A 20,210-nucleotide genomic window follows, 5' to 3' on the forward strand; every position below is an offset into this window, starting at 1 on the left:
GAACCCGGGCACTCTGATGCAGGATTTCGACACCCCAAATATCATCCCGACACAGGAGAAAACTCAGGTCCAAAGCCATAAGACCAGTATCCCAACCCTAAGCCACAGCTCCCACTCAGGGCACCCTCAGACGCTGGAGTCCGATCAGCATCTTCTAGGGTGAACTTTCATGTCTCGTGGGGCAGGGTAGGTTCTGGGTGCTGTTTGCAAGCGTTCCCAGGGTCACCGTGAATAGAGCCCAGCTCTCACACTCTGTAGCTCTGAAAAGATGAGCCTGAAATGAGACTGCTAACTGCTCAGTACTGATGCATTCTGAGAAGCCCTCTCTCACTAACAAGGTTGTGGCAGGCCGAGAGGGCTCGGGGAAGGGGGCGGAGGGTCCCACACATCCAGGAATGAGGGAGACTCGTAATGAGATTCTTGGGTACTCAGCTTAACCAGATGACCGTATCTGGTTCACACCATCAGCTCACACTCATCCTGCTGCTCTGTGTCTCCCAAGCATGAGGATCACAGGCCAGCAGTGTGCTCCTAGATCAGCATGCCAGCCCCCTGCCACTGCTGGGGGATACTGACCGCAGCATGTGCCACTCAGCGCTGCCACGTTCCGGAAGGCCTCCTGTCTGCTGCTCAGACCTCGTCTCAACAGTGAGCCGAGCACACCTGGAAGGACTCCATACCACTCACCTGCAGCCAGCACCACCCGGCAATGGCCTGGCTCCCAGCGCTGCACGGACGAGGGAGGACACCAAGGGCTGTCCCAATGAGCACCGAGCTGTGACTCCTACTCTCCCTGCCCAACGCCTCACCCAGGGAAGGTAAGAACACACACGCTGGACCTCAGACATGTTTCATATACATATTTATATATTTTTTCATATACAAAGTTACATTCCGAACCCCAGGGATTCCATAATAGAAATAAATACTGAAATAACTACATTGCTAAGTGAGCTGCTTTGCTCATAGAAAGGAAGCCTCAGCCTCTTAAGAGACAACTCTGAAATCCAATTTTACAGAGGCAGGCAAAGTTCTGGATAAATGTCTAGGACAAAAACAAATGGAGAACATAAGATGATTAAAATATATTCAAACATCAAGAAGTAGATGACAAAATTACCATTAAATCAAAACTTTAAGGAGAAAGAAAGACATTTAGTGTTACAGAATAGCATGACCCTGTTAGAAAAGCAGTGATGATTTCCTTATCGAATGTCCTCTGCTCTCCCCAAGGAGGCCCTGTGCTGACAGCATCCACGAAGGCTGTCCAGCTGGGTCCTTCGGAAGTGATAATACTCAGACGGAAATCAAGAGTCAGTTCCACGGCATTTGAGGCCAGCTGACGCCAGGACACAGCTTGTCTTGCTTCGTGCTGGGACAGCCTAAGCTGAAGGGTCTGTTTTCAGACACGGGACACCCTTTACAAGAAATGAGCAAGCCGGCAACCCAGAGGATGTGCGGTAACCTTTTCTATGCAAACACGCTTCATCTGAAAAGTTATGTGCTGCATATTTTGTGCTCAAATGTTTTGCATTCTCAACTAGCTGCAGCTATTAAAAGATTCATTTCTATTTAAAAAACTTAGATACACGCCAGCTATAGAGAAACACTCTCCAAACAGTTCCTGGAGACTGTTCTCCCTTCGCTTGGGCTGGGACGGATCAGATGGACTGCTGTTCGTGCACTCAGCCATTCAGGACTGGCATGTTCACAGCTTCACCCTCACAAAGAACGCAAGCGCAGCAACATAAGTATCCTTCTGCGAATGGGGGTGTGTGTGGGGACTTTCTTAGGTGAAGCCCATCCCGAAGGCCGCGGGCCTTCGAGGACAGGGGGACTTCAGGCACACAGTGACACTGTGACATTTTCTCCCACAGGCTGCCATCCTCACCAATGTGAGCAGTGCAGGAATTTAAGCTGGTAACCGGGCAAAGGAGAAGGGAAGCAATGCGTAGAAAATATTTAACTGAAGTGACCAACACAAGGATGAGTCTTTACCAAACTGTGCAGGTCTTTCGGTCCTGACTCTGGCCCCTGAAGCTAACTAACAGGGCCACAGACGACCAGACCACTTTAGATTAAAAAGCTACACCCAAATTCCCCAAGCTAAAGCCAGGAAGTTTAAAGGGAACAATGACGACCATTGTAATATGCCTGCCCTTTTCACCTGTAACTCCTGAATTCCTAAGTTACATTCGGTCACACAAGAATGTAAAAGGCTGGGTCCGGCGGCGTGGCCTAGCGGCTAAAGTCCTCGCCTTGAAAGCCCCGGGATCCCATATGGGCGCCGGTTCTTATCCCGGCAGCTCCACTTCCCATCCAGCTCCCTGCTTGTGGCCTGGGAAAGCAGTTGAGGATGGCCCAAAGCCTTGGGACCCTGCACCCGCATGGGAGACCTGGAAGAGGTTCCTGGTCCCGGCTTCGGATCGGCGCGTACCGGCCCGTTGCGGCTCACTTGGGGAGTGAAACATCGGATGGAAGATCTTCCTCTCTGTCTCTCCTCCTCTCTGTATATCCGGCTTTCCAATAATAATAAAATCTTTAAAAAAAAAAAAGAATGTAAAAGGCTGAACACCAGCCAATGGAGTCTCGCCCTGGGATGTCTGCTTCTTGGGATTCAAATCCCAAACCCTTTGGTGTCTCTTTCTTGTGATTTTTATGCAACATTTCCAACAAATGTTTAGTCATGACTTTTTTAGGTATTGCCAAAAATGGTTTAGAGTTTAAATAAAATAAAACAAAAACATAGCTAATAAGCTATGGAGAGATGATCCAGGTTCTGATGCCTTGAAGAAAGTGACTAGGTCGCTCAAGCAAAAAACTGGCCTTTTAATACAGTTCCTCTTTTTCTAAAATGTAATGACCACATTTTTACTGTGCACAAAATATGCCTAAACACACACGTGGCTACACTATCCCAAGGCCTCCTCTGGCTCATTAAATCCCATGTGTGTATACTTCCAAGCAGGTGTGTCTGTCGCTGGCATACGTTTTACAAGTACATTTGTATAGCAGTTTAGGGAAAAAAACAAAAAACAAACAAAAAAACATCTCCCTAGTACTTGAGAATTCCCAGACAACTTGAGACGTGTGTTTCTAATGACTGTGGGTCTCTTATGCATTAGGTTTATACTTTTTAAAACTATCATAGTTCTGCTTAGAATAATGGGTAAGGAACAGTAAATCACACATTCTCAAGAAGCCTAAGAGGTAAAAACAAAACAAAACTGCAGTATGTTTTTTAACATCTTAATTAAACAAACAACAATAACACCACCACCAACAAAAAACAAGTTAAAAACCTGGACTCTATCATTTTTTTTCCCCCAAATGAGCAGTGTGAGTGAAAAGATGCTAGCTCCGCCTTTACAGCATTCTGGCTCTGTCTCCAGCCCCTTTACAGGTATTCCCTTTGAAGATGACATGTTCAGGTGAAAAGGCTGCAAAAGCTTACAGGTGTCATTTACATACAAAATACCAAGTACTAGCTCTTGTGCAATTTTATACAGAACAAAAGAGAATGAGTTTTTAATACCAAAGCCCTGACTCAGTTGGCCAGGTCAGATCCCTCACCACTACAGCTCAGACAGGTCAGAGCCGTCCTGGAACACTGGGCAAGCAGGAGACTTTTTCACATGGAAATTAATCAGTCGACCATCACCATCTTCAGGTACAAGAAATACAAAACACAGTTTCCTTAAAAAAAAAAAAAAAGACCCTCCCAGGGCTGACGTGTCTTCTAACTCCCCAGAGCATCTTCTAGGCTTGATAAGTGAAGAACCTCTTGGATATGGCAGGATGAAAACACGTGAGACTGGTCTCACAAAACCAAACAAAATGAGAGGAAGTCAGAGAAGCAGGCCTCGTAAACTTTAGAGCTCTAGTAAGTCAGAAACAGGAAACTTTTATTTAAATAGTGTAGTCTTAGTTTCTTTAATATAAAACCCCCCCAAATCTGATGAAAACAAAGTCTTATATACCATATAAACAAGATTTGTCATATTTGAAAGTGAAAGTTAAAGTAATTTACAGTTATCTTTTTGCCCTCTTGGGACATTTAGATAAATCCTGATAATCCACCCGATATTAGTGTGTGTCAACTATAATACATCAGGGCACACCTTGCTATTGTACTTAATGGTACAGTTTCATTTATCAAGTGTTTTCCATTAATTCCATTATTAGTGACAGCTAAAATGTTACCCCATCAAACGAAGTGACATTAAACTGTGGTAGACTTGACCACATTTGGATTGCTTTCTATCAGTCACCAGTTTACAGAAGGTAAACGTTCTCTGACGTGTGCACAACCTACTGCCATCTCCTCTAACACTGGTGCAGCCAACGCTAGCTCCTCTGTGCTGTTACGGCAGGACAGATCCGTAATACAAAGTTAACAGGGAACGATGCTCGCGCATACGGTGAAACTTATTTCAAAAACAGAGCATTAAATAAAAGGGAGAGGGGAACGAACCATGCAGAAGAGGCGGGCTCCAGTCTCCACCTGTTTCCTGCGGGCTCACTCGCTGCCATACATCACTTGCCACACTATCAAGTGACTCCTCTCTGCTCTGGTGACGGAAGGCTCAAGTGGAAGATCCTCTCCAAGAAGTTCTGATTCTCCACCTTCATCACCTAGGGGACAACACGGAGACCCCGGTTAGGCTACGCTGACACCAGTCAAACACAGTGCCTATGGGCAGGCCATGAACAAGCTGTACCACTGAGAACACAGCAAAGGAAATGCTTTGACTTAAAACTGCTGCTCACGAGAGGCTCCGAACCACTGTCTGACATTTAAAAAGGTTGGAGGCTAATTTATTTTGCAGGTTACAAACACAGCAGTGAGTTCACTACACCACATTGAAAAGTCATCCTGACATATTTGTACACTGACGTTAATAGAAATGGATGCTGATGGGAGGAGAGAATCAAGATGGCGGAATAGGGTAATGCTATTAGGGAAATCATTTTAAAAATTTGGATTACAAAACCAAGTTATGCATTTTTCAGTAAACATGGAACTTACATGAAATGCAGAGGAAAAACTCGCCTAGATAACGACATTTTGATGTATTTTCTTTTAGTGCCTTTTGAAGGCAGGGATATATTTGTGTAGAAATGCACAAAGATTTATACAGTTGAAAGGACTCCATAATGTATAAATTTTAACATCATCCCTGTATTATCATTTACAAATACTATTTTTAATGTCTGAAGAATATTTATATTTACCATTCCTTATTTTATACACACGCTTTTGTCTTCATTACTATTAAATTCTTTAATTCTCAAAAAAAAAAAAAATAGAAATGGATGCTGAGAAGGCAAAGTGTCTAATTCTGCAGTCATGAAAATCGGATGGTCTCCTCATGCCAAACTAAGGATTTCGAGTAGACCCAGATAGCTCATGCTCGTTTCCAATCGTAGAAGCACAACTCTCCAGAGAGAAGCGACACACCCACAGAGGAACGGGAACTGACTGCTCCAGCACCATCAGAGGGTGGAGGCATCACCTCCGACAGGGATTTGTTTTTTTTCTAACCATCTTCAGGTAAAAGACAGGTTATGCACTAACTATGCTAGTGGAAAGGAGGCAAGAGGGAGGCCGGGGTGCTGGAGAGGCTGCAGGGTCTTTCGTGAGCAGCTGTGTGGCGGGGGAGTCTGGCTCAGAGCCTAGCACAGCCTAAGGCACAAGACACTGCTCTCCACCAGCTCCCACCACACCAGTTTGCACAGCAGAGCTATTCTGGTGCAGATCAGGGACAACCTATCTAGTGGGAAGAATTCAGCGGAATCCTAAAAACATACATAGCAAGGGACAAAGGCATTCTACCGATCTACCGGATCAACTGCAGCTGGACACACAAAGAAACACTAAATAGAAATAGAAAATAAAAACCCTAAGGATCCCCCATTTTCCTCTGCAGACCAAACTACTCTAACACCACGACAGGCCTTCCCACAACCACCTCAAACCAGAGAGGAGTGTGTTCAGGACAAAATCTAACTGCTAAATTTAAATATCATCAGGCTAGGGAAGAATGTTAACAAAACAAAAAAACTAAATTTGTCTCTTAAGTTTTGTTTTTTTTTTAAAAATTGCAATAATGATAAGTTGAAACAAAAGAGAACTGGCAGGTTTTTTAGTTGTTTTGTTTTGAAGATTCTATCCTGTCTCCTAAACTCTCTAAAATTCAAGTAAAGCATACAAAACACAGAGCTCTGGGATCATTTTCTATTTGTTAAAATATTACAAGAAATGAAAATGAAAAGTGACAAGAAATGAAAATGAAAAGTGGGGCATTAAAAAGACGAAACTCAATTTTTTACAAAAGTGTATTCATCATCTATTAGCCTGTGCTTAAACAGTCTGGTTTCTAGGCTGGATTGCCTAGAGATATTGCCAAATGGTTAGGCAATTTCTATGCTATTTTCAGGATCTACAATGGAAAGAATTTTTAGTGGAAATGGAAAAACCACAGAGATTTTATTAACATATTTCTTAGTATGGTTCCAACTGCCATACTGCACTCCAAGAAAAAGCCACAAAGACATTCCAGCCAAGCACAGGCCATAAAATTCCTCTCCAAAAAAAGAATCCCGCACCAACAGTCAATTGCATAAGTACTTTTTTGGTCACATCATAGGGATAAACTTCTAAACTTACCATCCCCCATATTTAACACATTTTTCAGTAATATCTTTGTATCAGATATTCTGATTACACTAATCATGTGCGGCATTCCATTGATGTGACCCTAAGTTTTATTTTGGTTTTACACACTTCATAGCTAAAGCAAGATATTTATCACAGATCTACAGTATACTACATATCCAAAAGCCATCTTGTGTTTACATTTGTGACTTTAAAGTTTATTTGTTTGAAAACTAAGACAATAGAGAGATATCTTCCATCTGCTGGTTTAGATGGCTGCAACAGCCAGGTGTGGGTCAGGCCAAAGCCAGGAGCTAGGAATTCCACCCTGGAAGCCCAGAACAGGAGGCAGGGCCCAAGCACTGAGGCCAACCTGCACTGCTTTCCCTGAAACATGAGCAGGAAGCTGCATCAGACTGGACCCGTGTGCTGATATAGGACACTGGTTTTGCAAGTGGGCAGCTTAATCCACTATGTGAGTAGATTTCAGGCTACTTCAACAGCTCAGTTTATTTGTAGTAGAAATACAATCACCTGTTTGCACAGTACTGACAGTTTACACAGCTCTACCTCTTCCTTTCTCCCTTGCAGATCTGCTTCTGCTCTTTCTAGTTCTTAAGGAGTGGGTCACTCTCTCTTTCCCCACATCCGATCAGCAATTTCCCCATCACACTTTTCACCCTTCTGTTAGTACCTTCCTTACTCAGGTGTTACATTTTATTTATTTTTGTTGGAAAAGCAGATCGGATTTACAGAGAAGAGAGACAAAGAGAAAGATCTTCCATCTGCTGGTTCACTCCCCAAATGGCCTCAACGACCAGAGCTTAGCTGATCTGAAGCCAGCAACCAGAAGCCAGGAGTCAGGAGCTTCTACCAGGTCTCTCACTGAGTACCAGGTCCCAAGGCTTTGGGCCATATTCAATTGCTTTCCCAGGTCACAAGCAGGGAACCAGATGGGAAGTGGAGTAGCCAGGACATGAACCAGCGCCCATATGAGATCCCAGTGCTTGCGAGGTAAGGATTTAGCCATTGAGCCATTGTGTCGGGCCCTCCGTTGTTAATTTTTAAACTCATCTCCCGGGCCCAGCGGCGTGGCCTAGCGGCTAAAGTCCTCGCCTTGAAAGCCCCGGGATCCCATATGGGCGCCGGTTCTAATCCCAGCGGCTCCACTTCCCATCCAGCTCCCTGCTTGTGGCCTGGGAAAGCAGCTGAGGATGGCCCAATGCATTGGGACACTGCACCCGCGTGGGAGACCCGGAAGAGGTTCCAGGTTCCCGGCATCGGATCGACGTGCACCGGCCGTTGCGGCTCACTTGGGGAGTGAATCATCGGACGGAAGATCTTCCTCTCTGTCTCTCCTCCTCTGTGTATATCTGGCTGTAATAAAATGAATAAATCTTTAAAAAAAAAAAAAAACACCTCATCTCCCAATCTTTCATTGAATCTCCAAGCCAACCTCCACATTGATCACGGTTTCTCCATTTAAGCCTCCCTCAAAAGCTTTTCCTTGTTTGCCCGATAAAATGTAAACCCCTTACTCTGGTATGTAAAGGCCTCCTTTCTGGACCAGAAATTTGTACTTTGTGCTACTCCAAGTTCCTATCATCTAAAACATGCTTGATTTTTTTTTTCCCTTTTCCCCTTTAGTTAAGGTGGCTTCATATATATTTCCAAAGTTTTGGTCAGTTATTCTCTTACCTTGGGACACCAACCACCAGCCCTCCCAACCTACAGACTGAGGATGGGAACGTCCACAGAATTATTTGGCCTGGCCCTGCAAGGGCTTGAAATTCAATAGCAGGCTAATGTGTAAGCAGGCTAATTTTATGTGGTCTGTGAATGATGTGATTAAGTTCCTTACCCTAGTTCAGACCAACGCTACCTCAAGTGCCACGTCTTGACTTCCTTCGTTCTCAACTCAGGGAAGAACCGACTACCCACGAGCACAGCACCTGTAGCACTCAGCAACACATCTTTATGTCAGAGTCTGGCTCAAGGTCCTGGCTGCCAAGCAGATAGTAAACACTCAAATACTGTCTGTAAGGTGACAAAATATGAGCAAATAAAGTCACCTTTGACAAAAAGCACAACTTTATTATTTCCCCATCCTGCAGGTGAGAAAATCATCAAGGCTCTTGGTGGTTCAATGATTTCCCCACTGATTCCAAAGGTATGCTCTTCACAGAAACTCAACATGACTGTTTTTCCAATACCTTCCCAAACAAATGCCCCAGTATGGAAGAAGAGGAGAAATACAAGAGGAAACAAACAGAAAGAAAGAAATACAAAATCCTTTCCTAAATAAAGAACTCAAGGAGAGCTCTAGGACACCATGAGCAGAGTGGCTTCCTAGCTGTATGAGAGGCTCCACATCACAGAGCAGAGATGAGCTCTGGAACGACGACTTACCCATGCGGAAGTCAATGTAGCCCTCTCCTCCGCTGATGACAAGCATCGACTTCAAGGGCGTCTGGCTGCCAGGCTCCTGTGCAGGTGGCCCTGCCTTGTCCCCCGTCAGATCTGTGCCGGAACTGCCACTCTGTGGACTGATGACTTGACCTATTTTATACATGGAGCAGAAGTGATATGATCACAGAAGCAGGCAGGAGAGATGGTTGTTCTCAGAATATTTTAATATTTTTCTGTACTTTTCATTTCATTTGGAGAGCACAAGCACCACCTTCATTCCACATGTGCACTCCCCAAAATGCCTGCTGCAGAAGTCTGAAACTCCATCTGGGTCCACCATGTGGGTAGCAAGGACCCCCCCCACATACTGCCTGCCAGGGTGTGTATCGGCAGGAAGTTGGATTTACAAGTGCAGGTAGAACTTGAACCCAAGCACTGTGATAGGGTGTGTGGGTACCGGATGTAGTGTCCTAACCAACGCACTGAAAGCCCACCCCTGATGATTCCTGAGAGTTAAAGATGTCAGTAGATTTCAAAGTGCAACCAACCTAAGTATTGGGGATGCCGAAAGGCGCCGCATGATCAGGGGAACTTTTTATGAATGCTTCAAGGGCCGAATTTGAAAGTCTAAAGCAATTTGGCACCAAGAAAGAATGGCTTCAAAACGAGATATGTTTAAAGCTGCCTGATTCAAACTAGTTCCTGCATCTACTCCCCCTCCTGATCCAAGCTGAGGGACAGTGAAAAGATCTTCCGGGAGACTGGGGGAAAGAGTGTGCCTGTGTTTGTGCCAGAGAAGTCTTCAACAATTACTGCTAAATGCGCTATTTCTTGGTTCTAAGGTAGAAATCTGAAACATGAAATGGCAGAGAAACTCTCAAATATTATCCATATTATGAACGAATGGACAATCTCTATGGCATCCATCCAATGTTCAAAGCTTTGAGTGTGGAATATTTTTTTCCTTGCCAGAATTCCCTGCCCTTAGCTTAGTCTACACAGACCATGTCTCCAGGTGCTAGTGAAACAGTCACCATATCACGCAGCCTGAATCTACACATGTATTTTTGCTGCAAGTAGCTAGGAGAGTTAGGCATAGCCCCACAGGGCCTCACTCAAGAATTACTCAGTGATGGCCGGGGAGAAAGCAAGCTTGCTCGGCATAGCCTCGTCAGCCACAGAAGAGCGCACGCTACAACACTCAGGTCGGTCAGAGTAGTTTCATCTTCAACAAGACTGACAATTCCTCTTCTAGATTGCCTTACACTGCAGGACTGTTCTTTAAAGTGGAAAAGGCGAAGGAATCCTGAAGTCCCTCAGCAGAACAAAATGAAACGCAGCACATTTCTTTACTGGGATGCGAGACTACTAGGAATAAGCCAGACTCTTCAGTATAAACATAGAGACTCTGGCATTTTATTTCTTTAAGAAATGCAAGAACAACACTATTACCATTTTCTCATCCTAAGATGACTATACAAATGTACAAATGTGTATGAGGCTTTGGGAAGCTCATTATCATATTGTTTAGAACAACTGACTCATTGGTTAGGGCACCATCTGACAGCCCCCTTCCTGTTCTATGTATAGTTAATCTGGGAACCCTGTGGGAAAAAAACAAGTGTGAATACCCACCACATCATGGGTGGGCTTCACACAATCAAAGCAAGACTGAGGAACCCCAAGGAAGAACAGTGTTGCCTGCAGGCTAGTACCAGCCCCTCTCCGTGACTCCAGCCTGCTGGCCTACCATGTAGAGTTCTGACTCGCCTACCTTCACAATCATGTGGGTCTACTGCTTAAGATTTGTCTCTACACACACACACACACACCCTCATTGGTTCTTTCTTGAGAGAACCCTAACACACTGAAACGGTACTGATTCTATATGGTACACTGGCCTGGTAAAGTCAGATTTGAACTTTGTAGAACTCCTAAACATGCCTCTTTATCAAGGAAAATCTGCTTCCAGGAGGCCAGCAGCACCACTCTGGTTTTCTCCATGGACAGAGCATTTTTCGCTGGACATCACCGCCATCACCGCCATCACCTCTTACCTGTATGGTGCATTTTCACTGGTTTATCACAAGTGAGGCAGGCAGGGCAGACGCTAATTGTGACCATTTAAGGCAGAGGCAGGGGGAGGGAGCCCAGAGCCAGGCTGCCAGGCCTCTACCGCAGCACTGCCGGAGGTGCCAGAGCATGCCCCACCTCTTCCTGCAGAGAGCCTCAGCCACAAGAGCCTCTTTCCTACAGTTCCCTTCATTAGGCTGAGACCGGTTTTGGAATTCCACTGTGACAAATACCACTGCTTCTAGGAGATCTTCCTTCATATATCACGTTAAAACTACGTGTTGTTCTAGCATTTTGCATTAGACAGGACCGTGGAACTGGCACAACGGAAGATAGCCAGTGACATGGATCATCTCCACAGAATAATTCTAACTCACCTGGAACTGCCACAAAGAATTTGACAGCATCCCGGTGTCCATGGAAGCAGAGTTGTGCGTGTGCCATTGAGCAGTAGGGTATGAAAGTCCCTGGGGTCACTTTGTCACTATTTTCATCACCATATACACGGATTACACTGCCAGGACGATTTCCTGGGGCTCCTGAGGTTTTGTTTGCTGTGAAAGAAAAAGAACAAACATTTTCTCCTAGAAAGTAGTGATGATGCAGGAGGTTACTGGTTAATCCTTATGATATTATCTAAAAGCTATAGCCAGTCGAGGGGCAGCAATGCCAATTCAAGACAAAGCTGGAAGAGAGAGAGATAGCATGCTGGTTATGTGTAAGGACTTCAGTAAATGGAGGAGGGGATTTTGCCAGTCTAGCAGTCCCTAAACTCATTATTTATACACATTTTAGTTAACAAAAGATGTGTCTGTTTTTTTAACCCCATTTTAGAAAACTAACCTGTACATTAAATTGCATATTTTTCTAAAGCAAATAGGCATTATTTTTAAATACAGTCTTTTTAAACAGTTTATCTTCTGATTTCTCTGCTCCACTTCTCCTGCCCACCCCACCATGGTAAGAGGAGACTGGAAAAAGCTGTGCTTCAAAGAACCCAGCCACTTCAACACAGCAGGTTTTATTTACCCCAGATTCCTGGCTGGCTGATTACTGCAAAGACCAGACTCACAAAACATCCCCATTCCATGGGCGAGGGAGTGAATGAAGGAAAGATGACTGGTAACAAGAGTAGATGGTGTAGATTAATAACAGTTTTAAGAGATGTTTCATGTTTTTATTCAAGGAAAAAAAGTCTGAAAGAAAAGTTCAGCTGCAACAAAAGGTAATGAACAGACTGAAGCTGCTGAGCAGTCAGTAACCATGTCATAGACATGGTCGGACACAACAGACGGACACCTGCTGCAAGGCAGTGGCTGCAGTGGAGGATACTGGAGAACATTCGAGAGGGTATTCTAGACAAGTGGGGACAGCCTCACAGTGGCTATCAGAAGCCAGGGAGAAGAGCTTGGGTCAGGATCTGCACTTACCCCTCAGCCCCAGTAAACGTCCCTGGTGGAGGATTACGGCTAAAGTGAGAGAGGAGGAGAGGGGACATGGAGGTGCATGACAGGGGAGAAGCATTACTGCGAGCCACCACTCTCAGCACCTGCTAGCTGGTACCCTGCTGCTCCAAAGGCTAGCAAGCTTCAAAAGATGCAACCTGGCTCAACAGCACTGCCACTTAAAACTCCTAACAAGGAAACAGCAGAAATTGCTCAAAAAGACCATTCCAATTTACCCTGAGTTTGGATTCTATATTTATAAAGCTACTGTAAGTGAATCTGAAATACTGAGGACTGAATATGGCATATATCCTAAATGCTATAATTCCTCTTTTACTTTCTTTTTTGCATGTTTTTAAAAATCCTGATCAAATAACTATAATTAAAAGGGAACTTAGTCTTACAAAAAAACTGAGCCTTATGGATCCTGCAGTCTCTTAGGATATACTAAGAAATGGTCTCAGCATGTAGATTTATGCTGGGAGTAAGAACAGGGGTCCTCTCAGGGTTTCAGATGTACCCTTCCAGTCCCCACTCCACACGCTCCCCACCCTTACTGCCCAGGAGAAGAGGAAAGGTGAGCCCACGGTGTGCATTTAGCGCCTTCTCTTCAGGCTCACAACATTGTTCCTAAACATACCATGCCCAGGAACTGTGCAACACAAACACACTTATTTCATGGGTGACCAATGTCATGGAACATCATGAGAAACATACAACATAGATTTTATTCATTAACATAATAAAACTTCATTCTTTTCCAAGAGAGGAGAGATAACTTATCTGCAGCATAAGTAAAGGCTTGCTGATCTCCTGAGAAACATCTCCACAACTTTTTACAAGTCTCAAAAAGGACAAATGCAATATCCTAAAACCTACTTGCCAGGGAGCTACAGAAAACTAGGATGAATGTTAGGTAGTGTTTCTGGACAACGGTGAAACAAAGCTGAAGAAAAATAGGCTTCAACCTTCACTTTGGAGGCTGTGATTGTTTAACTGAGGAAAAGAACTTCTCACAATGTATGAATACTAATCCTAACACATGGAAACCCACAAGTTTCACAAGTTTAATCAGTAGAGCAAACGAATAATAGCTAGATCTTGGCCATCAGCTGCCAGCAGCTTGAATCTCTCAGTTATCACAGATTTACCAACATCTAAACAATTCCTTCTATCTGAACTCTGGACATAACCACTTCCTACAGCTCTATCTATACTCTGTGACAGTGATCTTAAAATATACTTACTTTCTGTCAATGGGATGGAGATAATGACACCGTTTCCTGTCCCCACCCACAAACGATTGCAAGACACCATAAGAGCTGTGATCCGCACAAAAGAGAAGCCCAGTTTCCCAGTACCTGTAAGAGGAGAGGGGAACATGTTACTGAGAACCTGCAGCAGATGTTGTTTTCATGCCACAGCCCTTACCACAGCTGGGCTAATGCAGCAGCAAGGAGATGCTGCCAGCGCTGGATGCACGAGCCCTCCAAGTGCGCAGGCCTTATCGCCTGACAATTCAGGGTTGGCAGGAAAAGAAAATTCTAAAAGTGGTCAGCATTACATTACCAAACAGAAGGGAAGTAGCTAGGAATTATGGTGTATATGGATACATGACACAGAGTTTAATTAGGGAGCTACAAAATCAAACAAAAATACAAAGCAAAACACAACCCCTTTCTCCCATCCCCCAGTTCTCATCAAAACAATTTACTGCATTGGGAAATCAATATAAGCTAAAAAGAGATCTGGTTAATTTCATGCTCTGCATAGCTAAAAACAGTCTTTGTTAGCAAACCTATACTTTTCCCTTGTTTATATATTTAGGTTCTAAAGCAGTTTTAAAATTTTAGTATACCATATGTAAGTAATTTAGGGAGAATGGATCTGAGAGTCAAAAGATAAAGCAACACATTTAAGGCAAAATCACTACTTACAAGAATGGAGGGGATGACCAAGGAATCATAGCATTACAAGGAATCTTAAGTACCATGTAGTCTATGCTAACGGCCTTTAACCTATAGTCAAATACATCCCAGTATGTGTGGGTGTTTACACATATCGGGTGTGCATGTGGGGGCGGGAGAAGAATGTCACATTAGCTATAATCAGATTCTATAATAGCAGGCACCCTGAAACGACTGGGGAAAAAAAAAAGCCACTGACTGAGTTCAGCCTTTCTTGAAATCAATCATTATGATGCCCATGACAGACACAAAGCATTAGATTAGGTACTGAAGGACACAGCAGGGGCAAGACAGCGACGGCCCCTGTCCTTCCCCAGGATTAGGACAGTGAGGAGAGACATAAACAACAATCTTACAAGTTAAAAAAAAAAAAAAAAGGCCATGAAGAAAAAATACAAGAGGAGCTAATGGAGCTAATGGGAAGCTTCTCTTACACGTAGACTAGGGTCTGAAAGCTCAGTGCAAAGCGACCAAGGAGATCCCATCAGGCAGAGGACACTGACAGGGGAAGGAATGTGCTGTGTGGACGAGGGAGCGAGCAAGGAGAGTGGTCCAGACCACAGAAGGTCCCCTGCTTGCCACCTCACCTAAAGGCAAGGGTGGAAGTGTGTCGAGGTGGGTATAGGGAGAGGAGACAGCCAGCTCACAGCCAGCCAGGCGTGAAAGGCTGGTGACTGAGCCTAACGGGAATAGTGGGAGAGATAAACAAGCATTTAAATTAAGAGATTTTTACTGGTAGGCTCAACGGTTCCTGGTGATGGATTAGATGCAGAGAATAAGAAGAGTCAGAAATGACTGAATTTCTGGCAAGAACCCTGAGGCAGAATGAACGTGTGCCTGATCCTTTGAGCAACACGAGTTCAAGGGAACTTCTTCAGTGGTTCTACCTAGGATTTTAGACCATGTAAAACCCAAACATCGATGAAACACTGGAAGCTTACCTAACATTTTGCTTACATAAGGCTCAATGTCCACATCCTGTAGATGCTGGTAAGTGTGTGCGTGATAGAGACGGAGAGTGGAATCCAAGCGAATGGACACCCACACGCCATCGCCCACCCACGCAAGCTGCCGCACTTGGCTCTCCTTCCTGGGGTGTGCGTCAAATGACTTCTAGAAGAGATTGTCCAACCAGAGAGTTGCTTCTGTTACGTGGCAGTTCGTGTTTAAAAACTATGTTTATTTGCATAACAATTTAGCCTACTATTAAGACAATTTAAAGATGGTTTACTAAATGTGATTACTGACATGTAAATTATTGTCATCTTAGAATGCAAAAATAATCAGAAAATTCAAATGATGTTGAACTTCAGCAGTATACAGGATGTCAATGTATGAAAGCAATACTAGAGCACAATCCGTACTACATACCAGAGCCTAACAAATGTTAATTTCAGAGTTCTGAGTTGTTTCATAGCAACACATAAAAATCCTATTTCTAATTAAATGGAAAGGAACCCATATTGCTGTCTGTATATAAGAAACAAATGAAAAATAAATACCATATGGTTAATTTTGTGACTTGCTTAGGAGAATTTGGAACAGAAAAAATCTGCATCATAATTTTTTCTAAGCTTTTTTTATTTGTTTGTTTGCTTGTTTGTTTTAAATGAAAGCTAGTGTGAATTTACATAGGCTTGCTATTTTTCTTTACAAATTGTCTTGGCTGCTCCATTTCCCGTCCAGCTCCCCGTTTATGACCTGGGAAAGTAACAGAGGATGGCCCATGTCCCTGGGGCCCCGCGTCCCCGTTGGAGACCTGGAAGAAGCTCCAGGCTCCAGAGCTCAGCCCTGGCCATTGAAGCCATTTGGGGAGTGAACCAGTGGATGGAAGATACTTGTTTATCCCTCACTCATAAATCTGCCTTTCTAATAAAAATAAATAAATCTTTAAAAAAATTCATGTATGAATTCTCTTTCATTTTATTATCGTTCATTTTAAATTTACAAAACAAAAATTGTGAGGAAATGCTATAATGAATTCCCCTACACCTCTCATCCCACTTCCCGTATTAACACTTGACATTAGAATTTTTGTCTTGGACTACATCCAGCTTCTACTGTTTTGCAATTCATACCAATTTTATTTCTCTTATGCTTTCTAGCCTTCAATAATCAACATTCTGTGCTCAGATCAAGTTTTTATTTTTAAATTTTAGAATTCACATATAAGGGAGGACACATGGCATTTGCCTTTCTATGTCTGCCATATTTCACTCAACATGTCTTCCACTTGTGTCCATTTTGTTGCAAATGATTGGATTTCATTATTATTATTATTATTATCATTATTATTAAAGATTTATTTTTTATTGCAAAGTCAGATATACAGACAGGAAGATCTTCCATCTGTTGATTCACTGCCCCCAGTGGCTGCAACAGCTGGAGCTGAACTGATCCGAAGCCAGGAGCCAGGATCTTCTTCTGGGTCTCCCACGTGGGTACAGGGTCCCAAGGCTTTGGGCTATCCTCGACTGCTTTCCCAGGCCACAAGCAGGGAGCTGGATGGGAAGTGGGGCTGCCAGGATTAGAATCGGCGCCCATATGGGATCCCGGGGCTTTCAAGGCGAGGACTTGAGCCACTAGGCTACTGCACTGGGCCCCATTATTATTATTATTATTATTTATAGCTGAATAATACTCCATTTTACCCTTTCATCTGTTGACACACCTTCCCTGAGTGCCGGCTTCCTCTTTAAGAAAACACATCAAAAATGAGTTGGCTAAAGTACCTCAGAAAGCTAAGTCATCCAAATGCATTAATGAATTTCCTGAAAACATGCAGATGTAGAGAAAAATTTCTACAAACTGAAAATCTTTATAGCCATGCATACAGTCTTAGAATATTAAAAACGAAAAAAGAGAGAAGAAATAAGGCTAACTTGCCTCTATCTTCATGGCCTTTGGCTGAACCACATAGATTTTGTTCCTGTAGCCACACCAGACTTTGTCGTGCACCACAGTCATACAGCGAATGGAATGGTGAGGCCGGCCAAGGTCTAAGAGATGATAGTTTGACAGGTCCCACTGTCCATCTTTAAAACAAGAAACAGATTTCAGTTAACCAACACCACTTTTTACTCAATTTCAACACAAGGAACACTGTATTTGGGTGTATAATTAAATGCACTGATGAAGCCCTCTGAGTACCATTGTTACAAAGCCTTAGACCTGCACAGACTGGCTGCTTATTCACAAACTGCAAAGCTCTAAGCGCCCTAAAAGGTCACCTCACGCAATCTACCAGTCAGGGGGATTTTCTTTCAAACATGCGCTCAGAAGCAGCAATGTGGACTAACAGGCTGAACAGCTTAGATGCCAGTAGGAATGTCTACATCCCATATTGCAGTCACAGAACTTCTGTCTGCTTGTTCACTCCTCAAACAGCTTTAACAGCTTGGGCTGGGCTGGGCCAAAGACAGGGGTCTGGAACTCTATCTGGGTCTGCCACATGGGTGAGCAGGTGCTCAAGTTCTTGGAATACCGTTCATTGCTTTCCCATGTTCATTAGCAGGGCAGCTGGGACTTGAATTGGTGCTCCAAAATGGGATGTTGGCAGCAGCTTAACCTGACGTGCTACATGCTGGGCCCTAGTTCCCCAAACCTTTCAAAGCCCTCCTATTTATGATAGAAAAATGAGGGCTTCCACACCATACCATACAACAGTACCATAAAGTGGTGAAGTACTTTCTCATTATGGTAAATACATTTATCACGAGGTAACATTTATCTTCACACAAGTACTCACTATTTACTGACATCATACTTCGCTAGTATTCAGTTTAAAACTTAATTTGTTCTCCTACTCAATGTCTGTCTTCTTGAAAATGCATTGTGATGCAGCAAGTTAGAATACATGTCACCATTCAGAACTCACCAACTCCCCTGTGAAAAATGGCGAGAGTGCCGTCAGCCAGGGCCACTAACACAATTCCTTTCACATGTCTGCAAACAGGAAGAGAGATTTCAGAACTCTCCATTCAGAACTACAGAAGGCACCACATGCTACCGACTCAGAGGGCCACTCTGACCACATGAGGAGCCCACCCCAGAACTACATAGATGTACTGCTCACTTCTGACAAAGTGCCAGCTGCTGACCACGTCAACACTGTGTGTAGGACCTCAGAGTGTCACCTGCTGGCCCAAGCTCCTCTCATCACAGTGGACACAGCCAGTCTACTGACTTTAGACATAGGACATACAGCCTGAGAGAAACTAACAGAGTCAGCTCTAGGCACATCAGGACAAACAGATGTTTTGGGGGAAAAAAAGATTTACTTGAAAGGCAGAGTGACACACACACACACAGAGGACTGGTTGATTGATTAATTCTATCTGCTGGTTCACCCTCCCAGCAGAAGTACTAGTCCAGGCCAGTACTGGCACTACCATATGGGATAACAGCATTGTAAGTCGTGACTTAACATGCTATACCACAATGTCAACCCCAAACTGATTTCTGATGGTCAGTTCAGAAAAGGACTAGCAGGGCTCATGTTGAGGCTAGGGGGCTGGGCCACCACCTGACACTGGCAGCCCATGAATTCCGAATAGCCACAGCCCTTCCACTTCTGATCCAGCTCTCTGTTTAATGAGACTGGGAATGCAGTGGGTGACAGCCCAAGTGCTTGGCCTCTGCCACCCCCATGGGAGACCCGGATGGAGTTAAAGGCTCTTGGTTTCAACATGGACAACTTGGGCTGTTGCAATCATTTGGAGAAGGAACTAGCATTTAGAAGTTATCTTCTCTTGCTTTGTCTCTTCCCCTACTTCTCTAACTCTAGCTTCCAGATAAATCTAAGTAACAACAGCCTGGAAAAGGATCAGCAAATGAAAGCCCCGATCAATACACTCACCAACTATAAATGATATTTTAAAACTATATAAATTAACAGATATTGGTTCTCTCCTTAGAAGAAATCTGGCAAGTTTTCTTTTCTGTAAATTTCCTATTTCACTTTTCATTAGAGTTTTATTTTCATCCCACTTCTCCAGTTCTATAAAAAGAACTTGGAACAAATAAACTTGGGCACTGATTTAGTCATGGAATGAGAGTATTTAAAAAAGATCACAGAAAAGTGGTATTAAAAGATAAGTTAATTTTGTTACAAATCAGGTTCGGAACCCATTAACGATTTTTTAATAATACACATTTTCCATGAACTGCTATAGTATATGTGTGCATATTACCTTTAAGAGTCTTAACATCTGGTTTATATCAAAACACATGGTTTTAAAAAGAAAGAATCTCAAAAATACTACTTACACAATACTGAGAATTGAATCTTTGAGCTTAATGGAATGGAGACATTTCCTCCACTGGGCTACAGATGAATGGACGTACAAACTGCAAGAGCAAAGCCAAGACCGGTAAGGCACGAACACCCCAAGTCACTGCTTGTATTTAACAATGACCAAGGAGTTCATTCAGCAGCAAACAATAGTGAAACAAGAATTTCAGACAGAAGTGCTGCACTTTGTGCAATGCTCAGAGAGCAAATACATGAGCAAGGTAAGAGCAGGCCTCAGGCAGTGACTAAGCTGCCTCAGTAAACAGAAACACACCGAGGCTGAAAAGGCCACAGTTTAGAATACCATTACTTCAAGCAATGGAGTCGCTTAGTTTCAAGTTGCTCCACACTTGGCTGAAGCACCT

At 43.6% G+C, this 20,210-nt stretch overlaps 1 protein-coding gene across 4 annotated transcripts in view; it reads right to left on the reverse strand.

Moving 5' to 3' along the window:
- Positions 1 to 3,884: 3,884 nt before the first annotated feature.
- SPAG9 (sperm associated antigen 9) overlaps positions 3,885 to 20,210 on the reverse strand; it is a 124,076-nt gene continuing 107,750 nt past the window's right edge. For 2 of the 4 annotated variants that reach the window (XM_058676475.1, XM_058676477.1), the window contains 9 exons: positions 19,821 to 19,901; positions 18,430 to 18,497; positions 17,439 to 17,587; positions 15,494 to 15,665; positions 13,833 to 13,946; positions 12,571 to 12,609; positions 11,518 to 11,694; positions 9,068 to 9,217; positions 3,885 to 4,635 (listed from right to left, as the gene is read on the reverse strand). In XM_058676475.1, coding sequence (XP_058532458.1) covers positions 4,520 to 4,635; positions 9,068 to 9,217; positions 11,518 to 11,694; positions 12,571 to 12,609; positions 13,833 to 13,946; positions 15,494 to 15,665; positions 17,439 to 17,587; positions 18,430 to 18,497; positions 19,821 to 19,901 — 1,066 coding nt within the window. In that variant the 3' untranslated portion in view covers positions 3,885 to 4,519. The remainder of the gene's footprint in view (positions 4,636 to 9,067; positions 9,218 to 11,517; positions 11,695 to 12,570; positions 12,610 to 13,832; positions 13,947 to 15,493; positions 15,666 to 17,438; positions 17,588 to 18,429; positions 18,498 to 19,820; positions 19,902 to 20,210) is intronic. The other 2 variants (XM_058676476.1, XM_058676479.1) reach the window with 1 other exon arrangement.

Source organism: Ochotona princeps, chromosome 17, assembly GCF_030435755.1.
Source record: "Ochotona princeps isolate mOchPri1 chromosome 17, mOchPri1.hap1, whole genome shotgun sequence".
NCBI classification, from domain to species: Eukaryota; Metazoa; Chordata; class Mammalia; order Lagomorpha; family Ochotonidae; genus Ochotona; species Ochotona princeps.